Source organism: Catharus ustulatus, chromosome 1 (genome assembly GCF_009819885.2).
Source record: "Catharus ustulatus isolate bCatUst1 chromosome 1, bCatUst1.pri.v2, whole genome shotgun sequence".
Classification (NCBI taxonomy): domain Eukaryota; kingdom Metazoa; phylum Chordata; class Aves; order Passeriformes; family Turdidae; genus Catharus; species Catharus ustulatus.
Window position 1 is genome coordinate 87490000 of NC_046221.1, and position 16331 is coordinate 87506330.

Consider the following 16331-nt stretch of genomic DNA (forward strand, 5'->3'; position numbering starts at 1 on the left):
TACCTTCCACTTCTTCCTACATCCTTTGTATTTCAGGTTTGTCTCATTCTTTCTCTTTCCTTCAAACGTTCTCCTCAGCTGAGGACAGCAATGCCACACAACAGCAGTGAGCAGCCTGCTCAAGCTGTGCATGGTTGCTGAAAGAAGAGAATGGGATCAGACAGCCAGGTTTGTCTCATCCAAAATAATATATATCATGACAAATGTATTTATTCAGACAACTCATCCAAGGCTGACTACACACACTGTGACCCAAGATGATGTCTATTTAGCCTCCCATTTTTTAGTGCTCCTACCTCACTTCCACCTCATTTCCGTCTTCATAAAACATAATCACTGTAAACAACCAAGTCTCACCTCTGAGACTGTAGGTGAGAGACACTACTTGGAAAAGCCAGTATTCCTGAGATTTGAGCAGTATTTGACCATTCACTTTTAAATGGCAAGATCATGTTATTACCAGCTCTGTAATCACCTATTCCAATCACAGACCTTCACAAGGTCTGGAAATACCCAAAAGCTACATAAAGACAGATTTTCCAACTAACAAGTAGGGAAAAATCTTATATGTGACAAAAGAAGCTTATATGTGACAAAATTTACAAAGCTGCAGAAATTACATTTTTCCTCAAGGCTCAATTCCCAGATTCTCAATTCATAATTTATTTGCAGCTCTGAATTGTCTTGCCCAATTTGAAAAAATACATTTGTTTAAGTGGTAGGCCAATAATAAGGCTAGAAATGTTCTGACTATCACCTTCCTGAAACTAATCTCCAAACCTGTCAAATGCAGAAGAAATTAAATGCAAGAATATAAGGAGAATCTTCACATTCTCTGCTGGTTGCATAAAAGTCTCTTTCTAACATTCAGCTACATACTTACTGCACATTAATTCAAAACGTCTCACATTTTCAAGTGCATGAAAAAACTTTTTAGATGTTATTTTCTCCTCATCTCATATGAAATGCCAGGTTATCAAGTTTGGATTGCTGTTTTTTTATATGTTTCTGTTTGAGGGCATACAGCAGAGAGTACTTTGTGAAGGAAATTACAGTCCATAATGCTTTTAACTACAGAAGTAAGTTTCCACATTCTTATTCTTGAATAACAGCAAGTAATAAAAAGCCATTTCCTTGTTCCAGCCAAGTTTTTTATTTAGTTCTAGAACATAACTTGAAGTGAGTTCTGTGGGAACTGAAATGAGCGCATATGCCAAGCAACACAAGACCCACAAAAGCTCCAGGCCAGGTCACAGTTAACTGAACACAGAATATCAGTGCAACAAAAGAAATAGAACAAAAAAACCATCAAAACCAAAACAAACCAACACCAAACGAACAAACAAAACAACCAAACCAAAAACAAACAAACAAGAAAAAAAAGCACTATTTCTAGTAACAGCAGACTTGACCTATAAATACAGAATTCGTTCACTACTGCATACATTAAAAGTTCTCAAGAAGTCACTGAATTATTAGAAGAGAGATAAAGACATATTAATTTACAGTTCTAATAAGAAAAATCACAAGATGTATTTTTGGCAGAAGGCTATTAAGCAATGGTGAGTCTTGGTTGAAATTACTGATTCACAAAGAACAAAAATTTGACACTAGATGGTGTTTTTTAGGTGGGTGCATCTGCTAGCCTTCATGATTATAAGAGCCAGCACTCTAGCACATGAAGAAGAATTCAATTCTTCAATACATATTTTTCAAAACAGTATGGAGTATCTCACCTTATCCATTTCACTTATACAGTGCATATCAGCTTCAAATCCATGGGCACCTGCTTGCTGCCATATTTCCTCAGCTATGGCTTTTGCCTGCCCCTTTTGTGTTGCATAGAGGAGCAAAAACCTCCTTTTTGATTCACAGCACATTTTTTTTTTAGAGACACTGCAGGGGAAGAAAAGAATTTAAAAAGTGAATTTCTTGTAAGCAGAACAGCAAGATTTTACTTTGGTTATGAGATAAAAAAGAGATAAAGATAGCAGCATTGGTGTTTAGCTTGGAAATGAGGCATCTACTCTGAAGTGAAGCCATTTCTCACATGCAAGCTTTGTAGATCAGGTTGCAAAGGATGTGTGGTGCTGGTCCTATGTGCTGTACTGCCTTAATGCGGCAGTAATGTTACAGTACCTCTGATATCACAAATCTAGTTTGTAAACAAGACAACCTGAAAACTTTTTAAATGAAAAGATATACTATTTTTATTATATTATTATATATTTTCCATTTCAAGTTAGCGATTGCTTTGTTCGCTTCTCTGAGCTGTCTTTGAAAACAAAACAAAACACAGACCTGGTGAAGTCAAACTACAAAGTCTGAGGAACAAAGTTTAAATACCCAGTTTCTTCTTTTTTGAAATCAGTATTTTTTTCTGCAACAACTCCAGACTTTATTGTCCACTATGTATTTTGGAGCACAAATATTGACTTTAATCTCATATTTCAAGAAGCAGCTCCTTACACAAGAGCAGCCTGACCCTGAGGTTAGTTCGGTTGGTCAGAACATGATGCTAATAACACCAAGGTGCTGGTTTTGATTCCCATATTGGCCATTCACTTTGGAGGAGTTGGACTTGATGATATTTCTAGGATGCTTCCAACGCAGACTATTCTGTGATTCTGTGAACTGCAGAATTGACTCTTTGGGGCTTTTTTCTCCTATAAGTAAGAAACAATCTTAAAGAAATCTGCCATGGTGTCTGTTGCCGAGTCCCTTGAAAGCAGCAGGATGAATGAGATGCATATCCTTATCCATTCACCAGTCCTATGAAAATCTGAATGTAAGTTTTCTTCCATTATTTTGACAGAGAGAATACCACACATGTAACTTCAGAGAGCAGTAAATAAGAGAGAGAAGCAGAATGTCTTTAGGGTGGATATTGCAAATTAATTTTCTGTCAATATTTTGTCATTGCTAAGGAGGTGCAGTACAACTCAAATACCTAGAATGAGTACTGAGAAATTTTCAGTTCCAAATCTGAGGTACCTCTCCCTTGTCTGGGCCCAGTTTGCTGTACTTCACTTACTGCTTCCACAAAGTTTCAACTACAGAAAGCATTCAGCGTCCTAGCCAGACACACTGAGTTATGGAAACCTGTTACTACATAATTTGAGATATCTCTTTTTCTCTCAAGGGAAAACAAACAGTTCAATTCTATAAGAATATTGTACTCCATTGATATGGCAGGATATTTCTCCCCATGGTACTGCGGAAGGTTTTTCCCAAAGGAATTTTTTAAAAGCATAATTATACATCAAAAGTAGCAAAACTAAGTGACAGGTTCTTAAGAATGCCTGTTCACACATGCACTTAATGAAAAATGTAATTACTAGAAAATTTTGAGGTTTTCATTGTATTTCCTTCTACTATGTTTTCCTTTTTAGTTTTCATTTTAAATTAATTACATATATTGTCTAAAATTACTAGTAATTACCTTGACAGTCACCTTTTGATAAATTCATTTATACAACTGGTTTCATGCACATGTGTGCACAGAAGGTGCATAGAACAATCCTCAAAACAATTTTTCACCTTCTTTTTCCAAAAGAGAGAAATACGCTAATTATGATGATTCATATAAAGCAATGTACATAAATATAGTTTAAATACCCTCAAATCCCTGTAGTAATACAGATGCATTCTGGTCATGTGCTATGTTTTTCACCTAACTCTTTTGTCAGCAGGTGGCATTGCTGGACCACAAACAGATAAGACAAAGCGATGCTTCATTACTACCCTCTTTCATACACCTCAGAAAGGGAGAAAGATAATCAGTTTCCCACTAAGACCACACCATAGCACAGAAACCTTCTATACAAGAAAAGCTGAGGAGTAAGCTGCCAATATCACAAACCAGGCATTACCAACAAGAGTCTGTTAGAACAAGAGTCAGCTTGGGAAGCTGTTAATGTTTGAGAAGCACAAAAATTTCTAACAGTAGGGGGCATTGAGAGAGTAACAGAAGGAACAGCAGTCAGGATGCCAACAGTAAAGGGTGCAGAAAGTAGCCACACACATTTCAGGTGCATATATGTGAACTTGGAGAGAGCCTTTTTACACTGGTGAATGGACCAGTACATTGCATAGAGACACAAAAATCTGCAGCAATCACACCTCCCATAGACATCACGTGGAAACAGAAGAACCCACCCAGACAGAAGAGCAGATGATGCTGGAGATGCACATACAGCCCTCCTGAGACATGGTACTGCATGTGTATGCAACAGTGTGAATGAATCCTTGAGGCAATGGGAGAGAACACAATTAGACAGTTCCTTGGAATTAGACACAGAAAGTTGTGTAAATATTTGTGGCATTTATTAACATTTTCCAGGTGCCTAGTATTGTATCTATTGCATTGTTGCTAGCTATTGACCTTAAATATATCATTCAATAAACTGACTAGTTTATTTAATTCACTAAAAGTTAATTATGTCAACAACAGACCAATAAATTCCTTTGATCATGATTTGATCTAAACTGTACAAGTTGAAGTTTCACCCTTGCACCCACACGTCTTCTCTCTGTCACCAACCGTAAGATCTTTGTGCACAGACTGCTAAGTGATGCCTGCTCCAAGAGAGAAAAATCAGTCGTGCCTACCTGCAGATGAACAACCGTAAAACAGGAACTTGCTCTCAGATGAGCATGCTGCCCACACTGCTCTTGCTTTGCTGCTCTATACACTCTTCAAAGATGCCAACCCACTTCCACTTACGTGATACAAGTTCAACTGGAATAAATAGGAAGGGAAAAAGGCAATCCTTGAGGTATATCTTGAGGTTTCTGAAGAATCCCTGTAACTCTCATAGTACTACCACACCAGTAGCCTTTAACATGTCATGCTGGTAGACACGCATCAAAAACCAACGTTTAAACCGGGAAAACAATCTGTGATTTGCTGGATCAAATATGAAACTGAGGACGAAATTCCGAATTACAGCTCATCTGATCCAATACTTGGAACAGTCAGAGAGCTAACAGTCCACATGAGATTAGCAGGGAGTCCAGCGGCTCCCCAAGGAAACAGCAGGAGCAGACAAGCCGCGCAGGAATGCTGCTGTACCACACGTGCTGCCCCAGCAGCGCCGCTTCGCACGGCAAGGCCAGACCTTGCCCTGTCAAATATAAACTGCGCGGCCACAGGACGGATAAAAAAAGCACAAAACTTCAGTGCACACACTGCTAATTATGTCATCATGGATGGATAAACTCCTTTGATCCTCATTCAACCTGACCTGCACACACGGAGGAGTTTCACCCTTCTGAAACTCAGAAGAACGCCTTCTTTGTGTCACCAACCCACAAGAGCTCCCCGCGCTCCTCTGGCTTTAACCCACGCTGCGGGACCATGCCTTGAGCCACGAAGCCATTCCCAAGCCACTTTTTCAACAGCGTGCGACTTGCTCAGAAGCATGCTAGGGCCAAGACAACTATAAAAGTGAAACACAAACCCTCCGCCCCGCGCACCTGCTCCGCCCGGCCCTGGTGTCCCCCCAGAGCGGGGAACGGGAGTACTTGCGCTGGAGGACGCGGTGCACACGGACACGGGCACGAATCCCAATTCCAAAGTAAAGCGCCAAGCCCCGCTCTGTGACTGCCCAGGCAGCGCGGGCCGGAGGCAGCGGCAGCGCGGGGAGGAGGCAGGGCCGGGAGGAGGCAGGGCCGGGCCGGGCCGGGTCCGGGCCGTGGCGGGGCGGAGCCGGGCGGGCCGAGCCGAGGCACCGGAAGGTCCCGGCAGGCGCCGCGCTGGCTGTGATGGCCGCCGCGGTGGGGCCGGCGCGGCTGCCCGGGCACGGCCGGGTGCCCCCCGCAGCCCCGGCCCGCAGCAGTGGCAGTAGCAGCAGTAGCAGCAGTAGGTGCTGGGGCGGAGGGGGTGGAGGGGCTCAGCCGGTGCCGCCCCGGCCGCGGGCAGAGTGGAGTCCCGCGGCTCCTGCCCAGGGGAAGGCTCGTGTCCCGCTCCTGTTCGTCTGTCGGAGTGTCCTTGCGGGATAACGAGACAGCCTGTCACACGAGACTGCCGCTCCCGGCATTTCTGCTGTCTGCATTGCCTTGTGCTCGTGGGAGAGGGATCGTACCCATCGTCCCAGCCATCAGAAGGATTTATGCTGGGTTTCTGCATTTTAGTCATCCTGGTGCTGTTTTCGATACTACGTATCTATTTTTCTTCCCCTAGGTATCATTTGAGGACTCATTTGATTCGATATGGCTTTGATTAGCCGAAAAAGTTTCCAGCTGTATTCGTCCAGCACACCAGCAAGCAGGTCTGCTTGGATGACCCTAAGCAAAAGGTTGAACTTCATCAGCGGGCAGCAAAAACCCCAAAACTGTAGCTCTGTGGCCATGAGGGTGCTGTGTGTCAAAGATAAACTTCAATATACTTTTTGTAGGAAGACACATGTACAACTGCAAATGCAACCACTTTCTGCTAATGAAACTGTGCATCTATATGGAGATACCAGGAACTGTACTAAAACAAATAATGTGTGGATGGATGAACAATTATTTTTCAAGAAGTTGGACAACCTTTGTACATCAGAAGAGATTTTTTATTTTCTTAGCTCTCTAGAGGTCATGTCTGATACTATGGCCTCGGGAGCCCTGCAGAGGATTTCTAAAGTTGAGGTGGATGACAATGGTCTTAAAAACCCTGGGCTGTTAGAGAATGAAGTTTTCAGGGCATTATGCTTCCAGTTTGAATTGGAATCCTCAAAACTGTCAAACACGGGGCTGCTGAATGCATTGCAGTCTTTGATAAAGCTGCACATAGATCCGCAGAGCACGCTGATGACAAGGCTGCTTTCAGAGAGCGAGGAGCGGCTTGGCAAGGGACAGCTGACTGCTGAAAATCTGTGTGCTCTTGGAGAGAGTTTGCTTGAGTTAGAAAGCCCAAGTTGTGCGACGCTGGAACAAATTGTGAGCCACATGCAAGAAAAAGACATTGAGAGATGGAGTCCCAGGGAAATAGTGATGGTTTATAAGATACTGCAGGTGACTGTGAGGGAAGGGAAACAATGTCAAAACTTGCTAAACAGACTGAACAGTGTCACTTTACACACCGTTTCCCAGCTAAGCCCAAACTTTGCAAGTGTAATACTGAATTCACTGGTGGTTCTTCATCAGACTCAGGCAGTCTCCTTGGTCACTGCACTGTGTAAACATTCAGTGAAGCATGTTCCCTATTTCACAGATCATGAACTGGTAAATGTATTGGAAGCTTTCCTATACTTCGGGCAAAAAGTTCAGATTTTTACACAGGCACTGGAAAGCCATGTCCCCAAGTCCATCTGCACTATGCATCCTCAAACGGTCAGCAAGGTAATGCAGTATTGCTGCAAAAAGATGATCCTTTCAAAGCCCATCTTTGATGCAGTGGCAGAAGGTTTCATTTCCAGTGCTGACAGACTTACCACTGACCAGATTGCTGCATATATTATCCCATTTGGGACTCTTAACTACCTGCCTCCAAGTGCTGCTTCCTTGTTTAGGAAGCTTGAAGCTGTGCTGCATACCCGCCTGAGGCACTTTCAGCCTCACACCTTGCTGAACCTGCTACACTCATGTGTCCTTATTCAACGGTATCCAGTAAATTTTCTGCCAAAAATATTTAGTCCCTATTTTCTGCAAAAGCTTCAAGGTAAGGAGCAGAACTTCTCCTGGGATGTTTCACATTTCTTTCCATTATGTAGTTTGTCTCTTGTCAAGCACCTATTTTTTGTCAATTTAATTTGTCAAATAAACAGTGACCTGATCAAAGTGACTGGAAAATAGTTACCAGGAAGCCAAAGGCTATTGCTTCCTTGTCACAGTTGCCATTGTCTTTCATGTTATGCTGTTTAGTTGCGTTTGAAAATGTCACTGTACAGTTTTAAAATACGGACTTGAATTCCTTTTAAAGAATTATTTCAGTTAGTCCTTCTGTTTTTCTGAAAACAGGGACCAGGTGTTCCCCATGTTTGTCCTTTGTCTTATACAACATGCTAGAACATCCCCCATGTGTTCTTGGCTCTCATTATTGCATGTTTCAATGCTTTTGGACAGAAATCTGTAATAAACAGCACATCATTTTGAGTTATTCTCTATTTGCTACTAAAGCATTTTTATGGAAGATGACTGACTTTATAAGACTTCAGCTAAGATTGTTCAACTAATAAAACTAAGCTAAAGTTTTCAAAATTATTAGAAATTTTGGTCACTTAATTTTTCAACAGCATGAAATACCTGAAGGAGTTGATTTTTATGAAGCAGACAAATCTCCAGAAATTATTTTGTATTATCCAAAACTTGTGGATTTAAAAAAAAAAAAAAAAAAAGAAACAATGAGATCCTGGAATTATAACACAGGGGAAAGGGGTTATAAGAAGGAGATATTTATCTAAGACCCCAACTCAAAATTATTCTTTTATGTAGAATGTCCTGCATCTTTTGTACATTCATATTCTTTGGTGAAAGAATACGACAGTTTTAACTAAGAACTTGCTAGTTTTGTATTTTTGTGTTGATTTTTCTGTAAATAATTTTCTCATTTTTCTACCTATGTAATTTCATACTGATTTTTCTATTCATTTAAACAATTACTGAGAATTTTAATGATTAAGTAGCTTTTCTGCACATTATTCTGAATAGCTTTTCCTAACTGCTCCATACGGTTTGTGTAAAGATACTTTGTTGAAGGTACACCTGAAAACCTGAATGTTGTTGTTTCAGCTCAGCCACCTGGTTTGAACAGACTTGTTATGTCCCAACTCACTCAGCTTTTTCTGACTGTCACCTTGGAGTGCCCATTTTATGAGGTACAGTACATGTGAAACCAGAAGTGGTGTTAACAACAGGTGATAAGGTCATTAGGGCCCTGTTTATACTTAGTTGGGTGTATTTCCCACAAAAAGCATTGGAATTGGACAAACCAACTTTCCTTGATGAAAATATGGAGCATTCCTACCCGATTGAATGACTTAATATATGTGTATGCATAGAAACAGCTGTGCATTTCTCATGAACATGATAGCATTGAAGTTTCCTGAGGATGTTCTGGTGGTTGTTTGGGTGATTTTAAGTTTCCTTTGGATCATGCCTCAGACTGTAGGTCTCTCAACAGACTTGGCTTTGAAATGCACAGAATACATTTTAATGTATTTTTATGTACATGTACAAAATGTACTTTTGTACATTTTAAATGTACAAAATACATTTTAATATATTTTAATGTAATTATGTTAATATGAGGTAATTACAAAAATGTTATCTCCGTTTTTCAATTTGGTTTTCTATCCTTATCTAGGGTCCAAAATTCCTTTCAAAGTACCAAGTAAAGGCCTGTCCTACACTTCACAGTTCTCCTGATGTTCACCTCTTTAAAAGGGTGAAGACAGGATTACTTTATTTACTGAAAAAAAGAATATATTTTGCATCAGAGGTATCAACACCATATTTCTATGTAGTTGGTAAGTATAATTTCTTTAGAGTAATTAAATGTGTGTGTATGGTGCCAAAGTTTTCATTTCCTTTGTGGACATTCTAAATTCTGTAAATACAGAAAAAAATCTGAAATTTGGGAACTTTAAGTAAATGATTTTCAGAGTCAGAAAGGAAAATGGAGAGAAAAGCACTGCAGTGTTAATTGGTATTTATGCAGCCAGTCTGCACTGAAAACAGCTGCTAAGAGCATCTTGTATTCTACGGTTTTATTCTTTTATTCTGTGCTTCTTATCCGTTAAATAATTTGTATCATGTAAAGCCAAATGAGGCAATGCCATTTGGCAATGCCACTTGCCTGATCTCCCTGATTTAGTGGTGAGTAGAGAAAGGAAGGCGGTCAGTCATGTACCCTGCTCAGCTGGGCTCCTCTCCCCTCAGCAAGAGCTGCTGACAGCACAGTCAGTGGGGGTTTGTGGGCTGTAAGTCAGGAGTGAGCAAAACAGTGTTGTGTGCAGCAGGAAACACAGAAGGCAGTGATGAGGAATGGCACATGCCCAGGAGGGATGGATGATAGTAAGATGTTGAGGAAAGGGAATCTTGGACACCATGGATATCAGAGGAATTTAAAAAAGAAAATTAAAAAGGGGGATGAGTCCAGAGTTATTTTGCATGACAGCTTTCATGAGGATGTTGAAGTTAGCAGAGGGAGAGAGTGTGTTTCTCTCCAAAGCCCTCAAAATTCAAGAGACCCTAGCTAGAACAGCAAAGTGCCATTTAACTGCAGTATAGTTTTTAGTGGACTTGGAATACTTCTTTGCTTGTGAGCATTATGGAAGACCGAACTGTTACTAATTATCATTCATTTTGTTAAACCTATACAACTTTTACCAGTCTCTGGGATTCAAAAAAAAAAAACGAAGTGATAGTATTCTCATCCTCTGAGAGGATGAGAATTACAGTAGAAAGTTTGTTATCAGAAATGACTTTTAATGTCACTTCTTTTTTTCATCTACACAAGATATTGAGATTAAATTAGATGAAGAAGGTTTTGTATTGCCTGCGGCCCAACTTGACGAGGTACACAGACGGTAAGACAATAAAAGAAACCACTGGTAAAATGCTGATTTACACTAAGAAAGAGCATGCGGGGTGAAAACCTAGCAAAAATTAAACTATTTGTAGTTTTGCCATTGACTTCAACAAAGTTCAGATCTCACAATGAAAACCACTAGCAAAAGAACAAAATTACCAATCTGCTTTTTGTTCATTGTTTTGCCACCTGACTATACAGTGTCAGACAGTTGGTCTGTTTACCCAGTGACAGTCAGAATCAATTTCACGATCGTAATTTCACGATTATAAGCCGCACCATTTTGACTAAAATTTTGGTCCAAACCCAAAGTGTGGCTTATAATCAGGTGTGGCTTATATATGGACAAAGAACAAAAAGTTGCTGTTTTAGTTTGGAGGACAGGTGTCTGCTGAGAAAGGCAGGAGCTTCTCTTTGAAATGGAGAATGTAAACCCCCTCCCTCCAAATTATTAGAATTTTGAAATCAAGGGGCTTTCAGGCAAAGATATGGGAATTAGGAATAACAGTTCTTTTCTAGGGAAATTAAAATAGATATACAGTACTACAAAGAAACAAACTCCAAACCCTGACAAAGTCAGAGTACAACCTGACACCCTGTCAGGCAGGGTGTTGGTAGCAGTCCCATTAAATGGTGGCTGCATCCTCCTGCAGTGACAGATGTGATTCAGCTGAAGCAGTGCTCCTGTAGAAGGTGCAGTTTCCCTCCGGAGGTCCAGTGGTGATGTGGAGAAATCCGGTTTTCCTCTGGAGTCAAGGGAGAAAGGGGCTACCTTAGTGTCCCAAAACCTGTTTTTATTTTGGTAAGAAATGTTGGGCTCTTCCCCCTGGCTGGAGCAACTTCCAATGAGATGAAGTAATTTTATCAGTCACACAGTGGGACTCAATGGGCCATTAGCAGAAAATGACTCCCTGGAGGAAGGATGGGTTGTGAAAAGATAAAGAACAATGCCTGGCCTGGTTTCAATGGATGGCCCATTAGCAGAATATCTGCCATTGAGATAAGGATCACTGCCCCCACCCTCAACAGATGGTGATAGAACAGATACCTTTTATCACTCTCTGTATTGTAACATGCAGCTTATAATCAGGTGTGGCTTATGTATGGACAAAGAATGAAAAGTTGCTGACACCCGGAAGTGCAGCTTATACTCAGTGTGGCTTATAATCGTGAAATTTTGGATTATACCAATCTATTTTCATATTCTGTAATTCATTTTCAAATTAAAACTAAATTCTGAGTGTATTTGCACAGATTTAACATAGTTTAAGCCATTCTGAGTTCACAAATTTGCTTCTGCAAGGAGTCCTGCATGATAAGGATATTTGCTACAGATGCTGGGTTTTTTTAATTGAGAAATGCATAGGTGTTTAATGTATATTAAAGAAGGGTTACTTCGGGAAGCCTTGGATACAACCTTAAGCAAACAAGGTCTTTGAAGAGGTTAGGCTTTCCCCAGCTTAACCTTCTGTTGTGGTTTAAGCTGAAACCAGGGAACCTTCACAAGACTCAGAGACTAGTACAGGTTCTTTCCCAGAGCCCATGCTTAAATACTTGAGAATGGGCTTTAATGTTTTGGGGTTTTTTTAAGTAATAGCTTTCATAAAATAAATAAAGTCACAATATACTTAACATACTGAAAATGTAAGCAGCTTTTTAACACTAGATACACAAACTTTGGTTTAAGTTGATGGGATTTGTATCACTCAGAAGAAAAAATATAGTTACAATCCATGCTGCCAACCATATGTACAGGTTTAACTTAAAACAGGTGTAGCTTAAACTCAATTTGAACTCTAATGGATTTAACAGGTAAATTAGTAAGTTAAATAAATTTAGCTGCAGGAATGTTTTCTAGCTGAGGAAAATTTTTTACATTTTTCTTTCTAGAACTCAAAACAGCTTACTAATCATAGAATTAAAAATATCAAACTCTCATTAACTTGCATGGTAATTTTTGTTCAGAGCAAATAAAAAAAGATTTTCAGATCATTTCACTAAGTTTCAGGGTTTCACCTTCCACCCTTAAACTGAGTGATTTAAATTATCCTGAACTAGGTAGCTCCCATCCTGCATCTGATTCAACGTAAGAGGGAGGTATTGTCTCATGTTTGTTAGGAACTGCAGCAGTTGTGATGATTAAAATAACTAATTGTTGTGGGTCTGTTGGGTTTTGGTGTTTTTTTGATATTACACTTATGCTTAATTTTAGAATTGCCCTGTGTGTTGATGGTCGAAATAGATTTTGTGCTCATAGCCACAATCTGTTGGGAGAAGAAGCTATTAAACAGAGACATCTTCAGTTACTTGGTTATGAAGTTGTGCAGGTAAAATCCAAAGACAGTGATTTACTTTTGCTCTGGCTAAGAAAAAAAGTAAACAGTTATTTTAGAATACTTAAAATTGTAGTTTCAATTAATTCCTAAAGCAGATGTAGTCTTGTTCTTTCTATATTAGGTTCTCTCTGCCTAGTTTTTGCCTTTTTGAGAGTGTACAGAAATGCCTTTTTCTTCATTGAATCAATTAGTGTATTCTGCTGGTGGTTTTTTTGCCACATAGTTGCTGTTTGGAAGAGTACTTCTCTTCAGTGAATAAGATTCAAATTTTCAGTTAAAGGAAAATGTTACATAAGAGTTCATTAGAACTGGAATTTTAATTAAACACTTTTTTTTAAAAGGTTTGGAGTTTAAAAAGAGAAGTTAAAAAAAGAAGCTGATTTTTATTGTAAATATTTTCAACAGAATATAACCTTTATTTTTCTTGTTGAATTTATAGAGGTATATTTTTCTTTAAACATACTCTGCAGGAAAACTGTTACTTTTAGTTTCTTGAGATTTTATTTTCCACTTATCATCACTTATTACATAACTTGAACTCCATAACATTTATCTTAGTTTAAACTAATAGATATCACTCCTATTTTTTACAGTAATCTCTATTCAGGTCGTTTACAGCTCAATAGTACATTTAGGATTAAATCTTTAATTTTAAAACAAAAGTATTTGATGTGTAATTTTGCTTAATGAACATCAGTCTTACTTATATCAGTTGTTTATTAAAAGGTATTTCCAGCAATCATTTCTGTTTTGTTTCCAGATTCCATTTTTTGAGATAGAAAGTCTACAAAATACCAGAAAAATGGCAGATTATCTACACAAAAAAATCTTTCCTTGTACATATGGACTCAGCGACTGACACTGGAGAATACTACTGATCACAGGCTGACCTTCTGCACAACAAAGTGTAAATTCTGTGCATGGAAGAAAAATTCTTTTTTCTAAGTAACTCCACCTTAGAAAATTTGAGCTTCTGAATGTGAAACCTTCCAATATTTGGAACAATTGACATGTAAAGAATAATAAAGAGCATCATATTTTCTTACGATTTGTGTCAATATTTATTACAAGTTTACAGATCTAATGCCAGACAGTCAGTGCTGCTTTCCCCTTGTATTTTTAACTGGTTCTAATTCACATGTGACTATTGAAGGATACTGGTCAGTCTGAATGTACAGAATATGCCTACAGAATACCTATTAATCTGGGCATTTCTTGACAGTGTAAGAAGAAATTGTGCAATTTACTCACAACTGCTCATGTAATTTCTCAAGTGTTTCATAAAACTAAAATATGAAATAGTTGCAGAAGCAATATTGGCTTATTGGTTTTATTTAAGAGATGTAGAATGCTGTTCAATAAATAGCAATAGCTTACAGAAAATGAGAACATTTTTAATAAAAAGGATTTGCTTTAATTTGTAAAGTAACAGCTGCCACAGGATAATGGACTTTTACAACTGGCTCTGTGGGGCCACCCAATGTTCCATATACATTCTATTTGTAGTTTTGTCTTTGATGCCAGTTTTAGCTAAAGTGTCTAAATGGGGTCACCCAAGTTACAGAAACTCTGTGTTCTGAAGCTCAGAACTATGTCCCATGGCAGCCCTTTTTTATGTATTAACAAAAATTCTTGAACTGAGAACCAGAACCAGTACCCACTTTAGCCAGAACAAGTGTGCTCTAACTTGGGTCAGTGCATTGCTTTGCAGATGATGAAGGGAAAACAGGAGAGCTTCAGTTCTGATCATATCATGTATTCTTGATGAATTGCATATAACACATTCTCTTGTTAGCTTGTGCTTCCTCCCTGTGTGGAATTACTGTTTATGAGTAGCAAAGCAGAATTGCCAGCATCACCTAATTTTGATTGCTTTGATACAAAAGAGGTAAAGCTTTCACATTGTTGACATTCTGTGTATTTCAGCAGTAGATGGAGAATGTGGCCAGTTTTTCCTTCCAATAATTTGTGATTTACAGGTGTCTGTCGATTTGCCCACAATCTCTGGAGATTAAGGAATGCAAAGTCCAGATCCAGAATATGCTTTACATTGTGTTATGTTGTCCGTTTTGTTTGTGTTAATTTGTTGCATGTATAAAACCCTTCCTCACAATACTATGTCAACACTGACAGGTGAGGGAGCACCAGAAGGTAATGAGATGCTTTGCAACAGTGTAATAGTAAGCTCAGAACACCAGTAACCTAAGAATTTGTGACTCTATCAATGAAAGCAGCTGAAATGGCTTTGCAAACATTTATAAGGAACTCACTGCTAATACAGAAGAAATTCTCAGGGTGTTCTTTTGATACTGAGCACTGAAGGAAGAAGTGAGTCATTCAGAACTGAATGAGAAACAATTAAGTGGGAGGAACAACCTGTGAAAGACCTTCAAAAGTGAGTAGGGATGAGAAGGGTGTGACATAAGCAATGTCATAGGAAAACTCCAACTGGTTTTGAGGTTTGACTTTGTGGTGGAAGCAATGCATATTTCTCATACAGGCCAGATGGTGGCAGTATTCTCAAGCAAATTTGATTTCCAATAGTTTTGCAAACACAGATGGTTTGTAAATATAGTAAGGCTACTTAAAAAAAGCAATTTGCACTGACTGTCCCAAAGTAAAAATAATCTGCTAAGAATATGGGTGTATTCTATCTCATTCTTTACTGGTACAACTTTGATACTGATTTTTGGAAAAGCATTGTGGTATCCTTTCCTTCTCCCTTTGTTCTTACATTCCTTTCATTTAATGCTGCTGAATTTGTTTAGTGAAGTGTTTATTTTTGACAAGCAATGTAGCCATTAATGTCCTTTTGTCTATAGCCCATTTTAGTGTAGAAGAACTTCAGGTCATGAGTAATAAGAGTAACAAACATCTCTCAGAATGGGGTGCTCTGTGTGCTCTGCTTCTCACATCATGCCGAACAAGTGCTATTGATTGCCTAATTTAGTACTTTTTCAGGTCCCAGATTAAGAAGTTTTTTGTTTCTCTTTTTTTTTCACTAGGTGTCTCACTGTATTTATAAATGAGGCAGATTTCCTGTGTCTAAATACCTGACAAAACCAGTGTCACTCACAGCTGTGGAGTTTCAGTCCTTCTTCTGGTATGATCACTCTAGCTGTTCCTTTCTGAACAATACTGCCTCAGCTTTAAACAACAATAGGATCAACGGCTCTTGAAAACCAAATTGATGCACACTCTGCAAGAGAAACTGCTCATGAAATAATCTTAAAATTTTAGTACTGGATTCTGTGAAAGTACAAGGCATTAGATGTTTAATCAGATTTTGACGTCTGTGCTAAACATGCTTTTTAAATGACTACTGCTCAAATCCTTGTGGTTGTTTTACCCTTTCTACCAAATTATTTAGTGCTTGTTCTGCTAGTATTACTTAGTCTTTTTTTCCCCTTATTTTCAGATTGGATACAGAACCAGTAGTGATTTTTCTTCTTAAATCTGTCAGACACCATTCCTATAGT

At 38.9% G+C, this 16331-nt stretch overlaps 2 protein-coding genes across 5 annotated transcripts in view; one reads left to right on the forward strand and one right to left on the reverse strand.

Annotated features, from left to right (window-relative positions):
• Positions 1 to 5677, reverse strand: part of MTRR (5-methyltetrahydrofolate-homocysteine methyltransferase reductase) — a 29719-nt gene extending 24042 nt beyond the window's left edge. For 2 of the 4 annotated variants that reach the window (XM_033070794.1, XM_033070786.2), the window contains exons 1-2: positions 5479 to 5677; positions 4612 to 4741 (exon numbers count right to left, since the gene is read on the reverse strand). Coding sequence is in view for 2 of the 4 variants with exons in the window: in XM_033070771.1 (XP_032926662.1) it covers positions 1737 to 1880 (144 nt within the window). In the remaining 2 variants the exon portion in view is untranslated. Of the gene's footprint in view, positions 1 to 1736; positions 1897 to 4611; positions 4742 to 5462 lie in introns of all 4 variants that reach the window. The other 2 variants (XM_033070771.1, XM_033070779.1) reach the window with 2 other exon arrangements.
• Positions 5678 to 5826: 149 nt separating this feature from the next.
• FASTKD3 (FAST kinase domains 3) lies at positions 5827 to 13897 on the forward strand. The gene is made up of 7 exons (XM_033072561.1): positions 5827 to 5863; positions 6185 to 7645; positions 8716 to 8801; positions 9290 to 9452; positions 10445 to 10514; positions 12729 to 12843; positions 13613 to 13897. The coding sequence occupies exons 2-7, from the start codon at positions 6214 to 6216 to the stop codon at positions 13709 to 13711; spliced, it is 1965 nt and encodes a 654-aa protein (XP_032928452.1). The 5' UTR covers positions 5827 to 5863; positions 6185 to 6213; the 3' UTR covers positions 13712 to 13897.
• The last annotated feature ends 2434 nt before the right edge of the window (positions 13898 to 16331 follow it).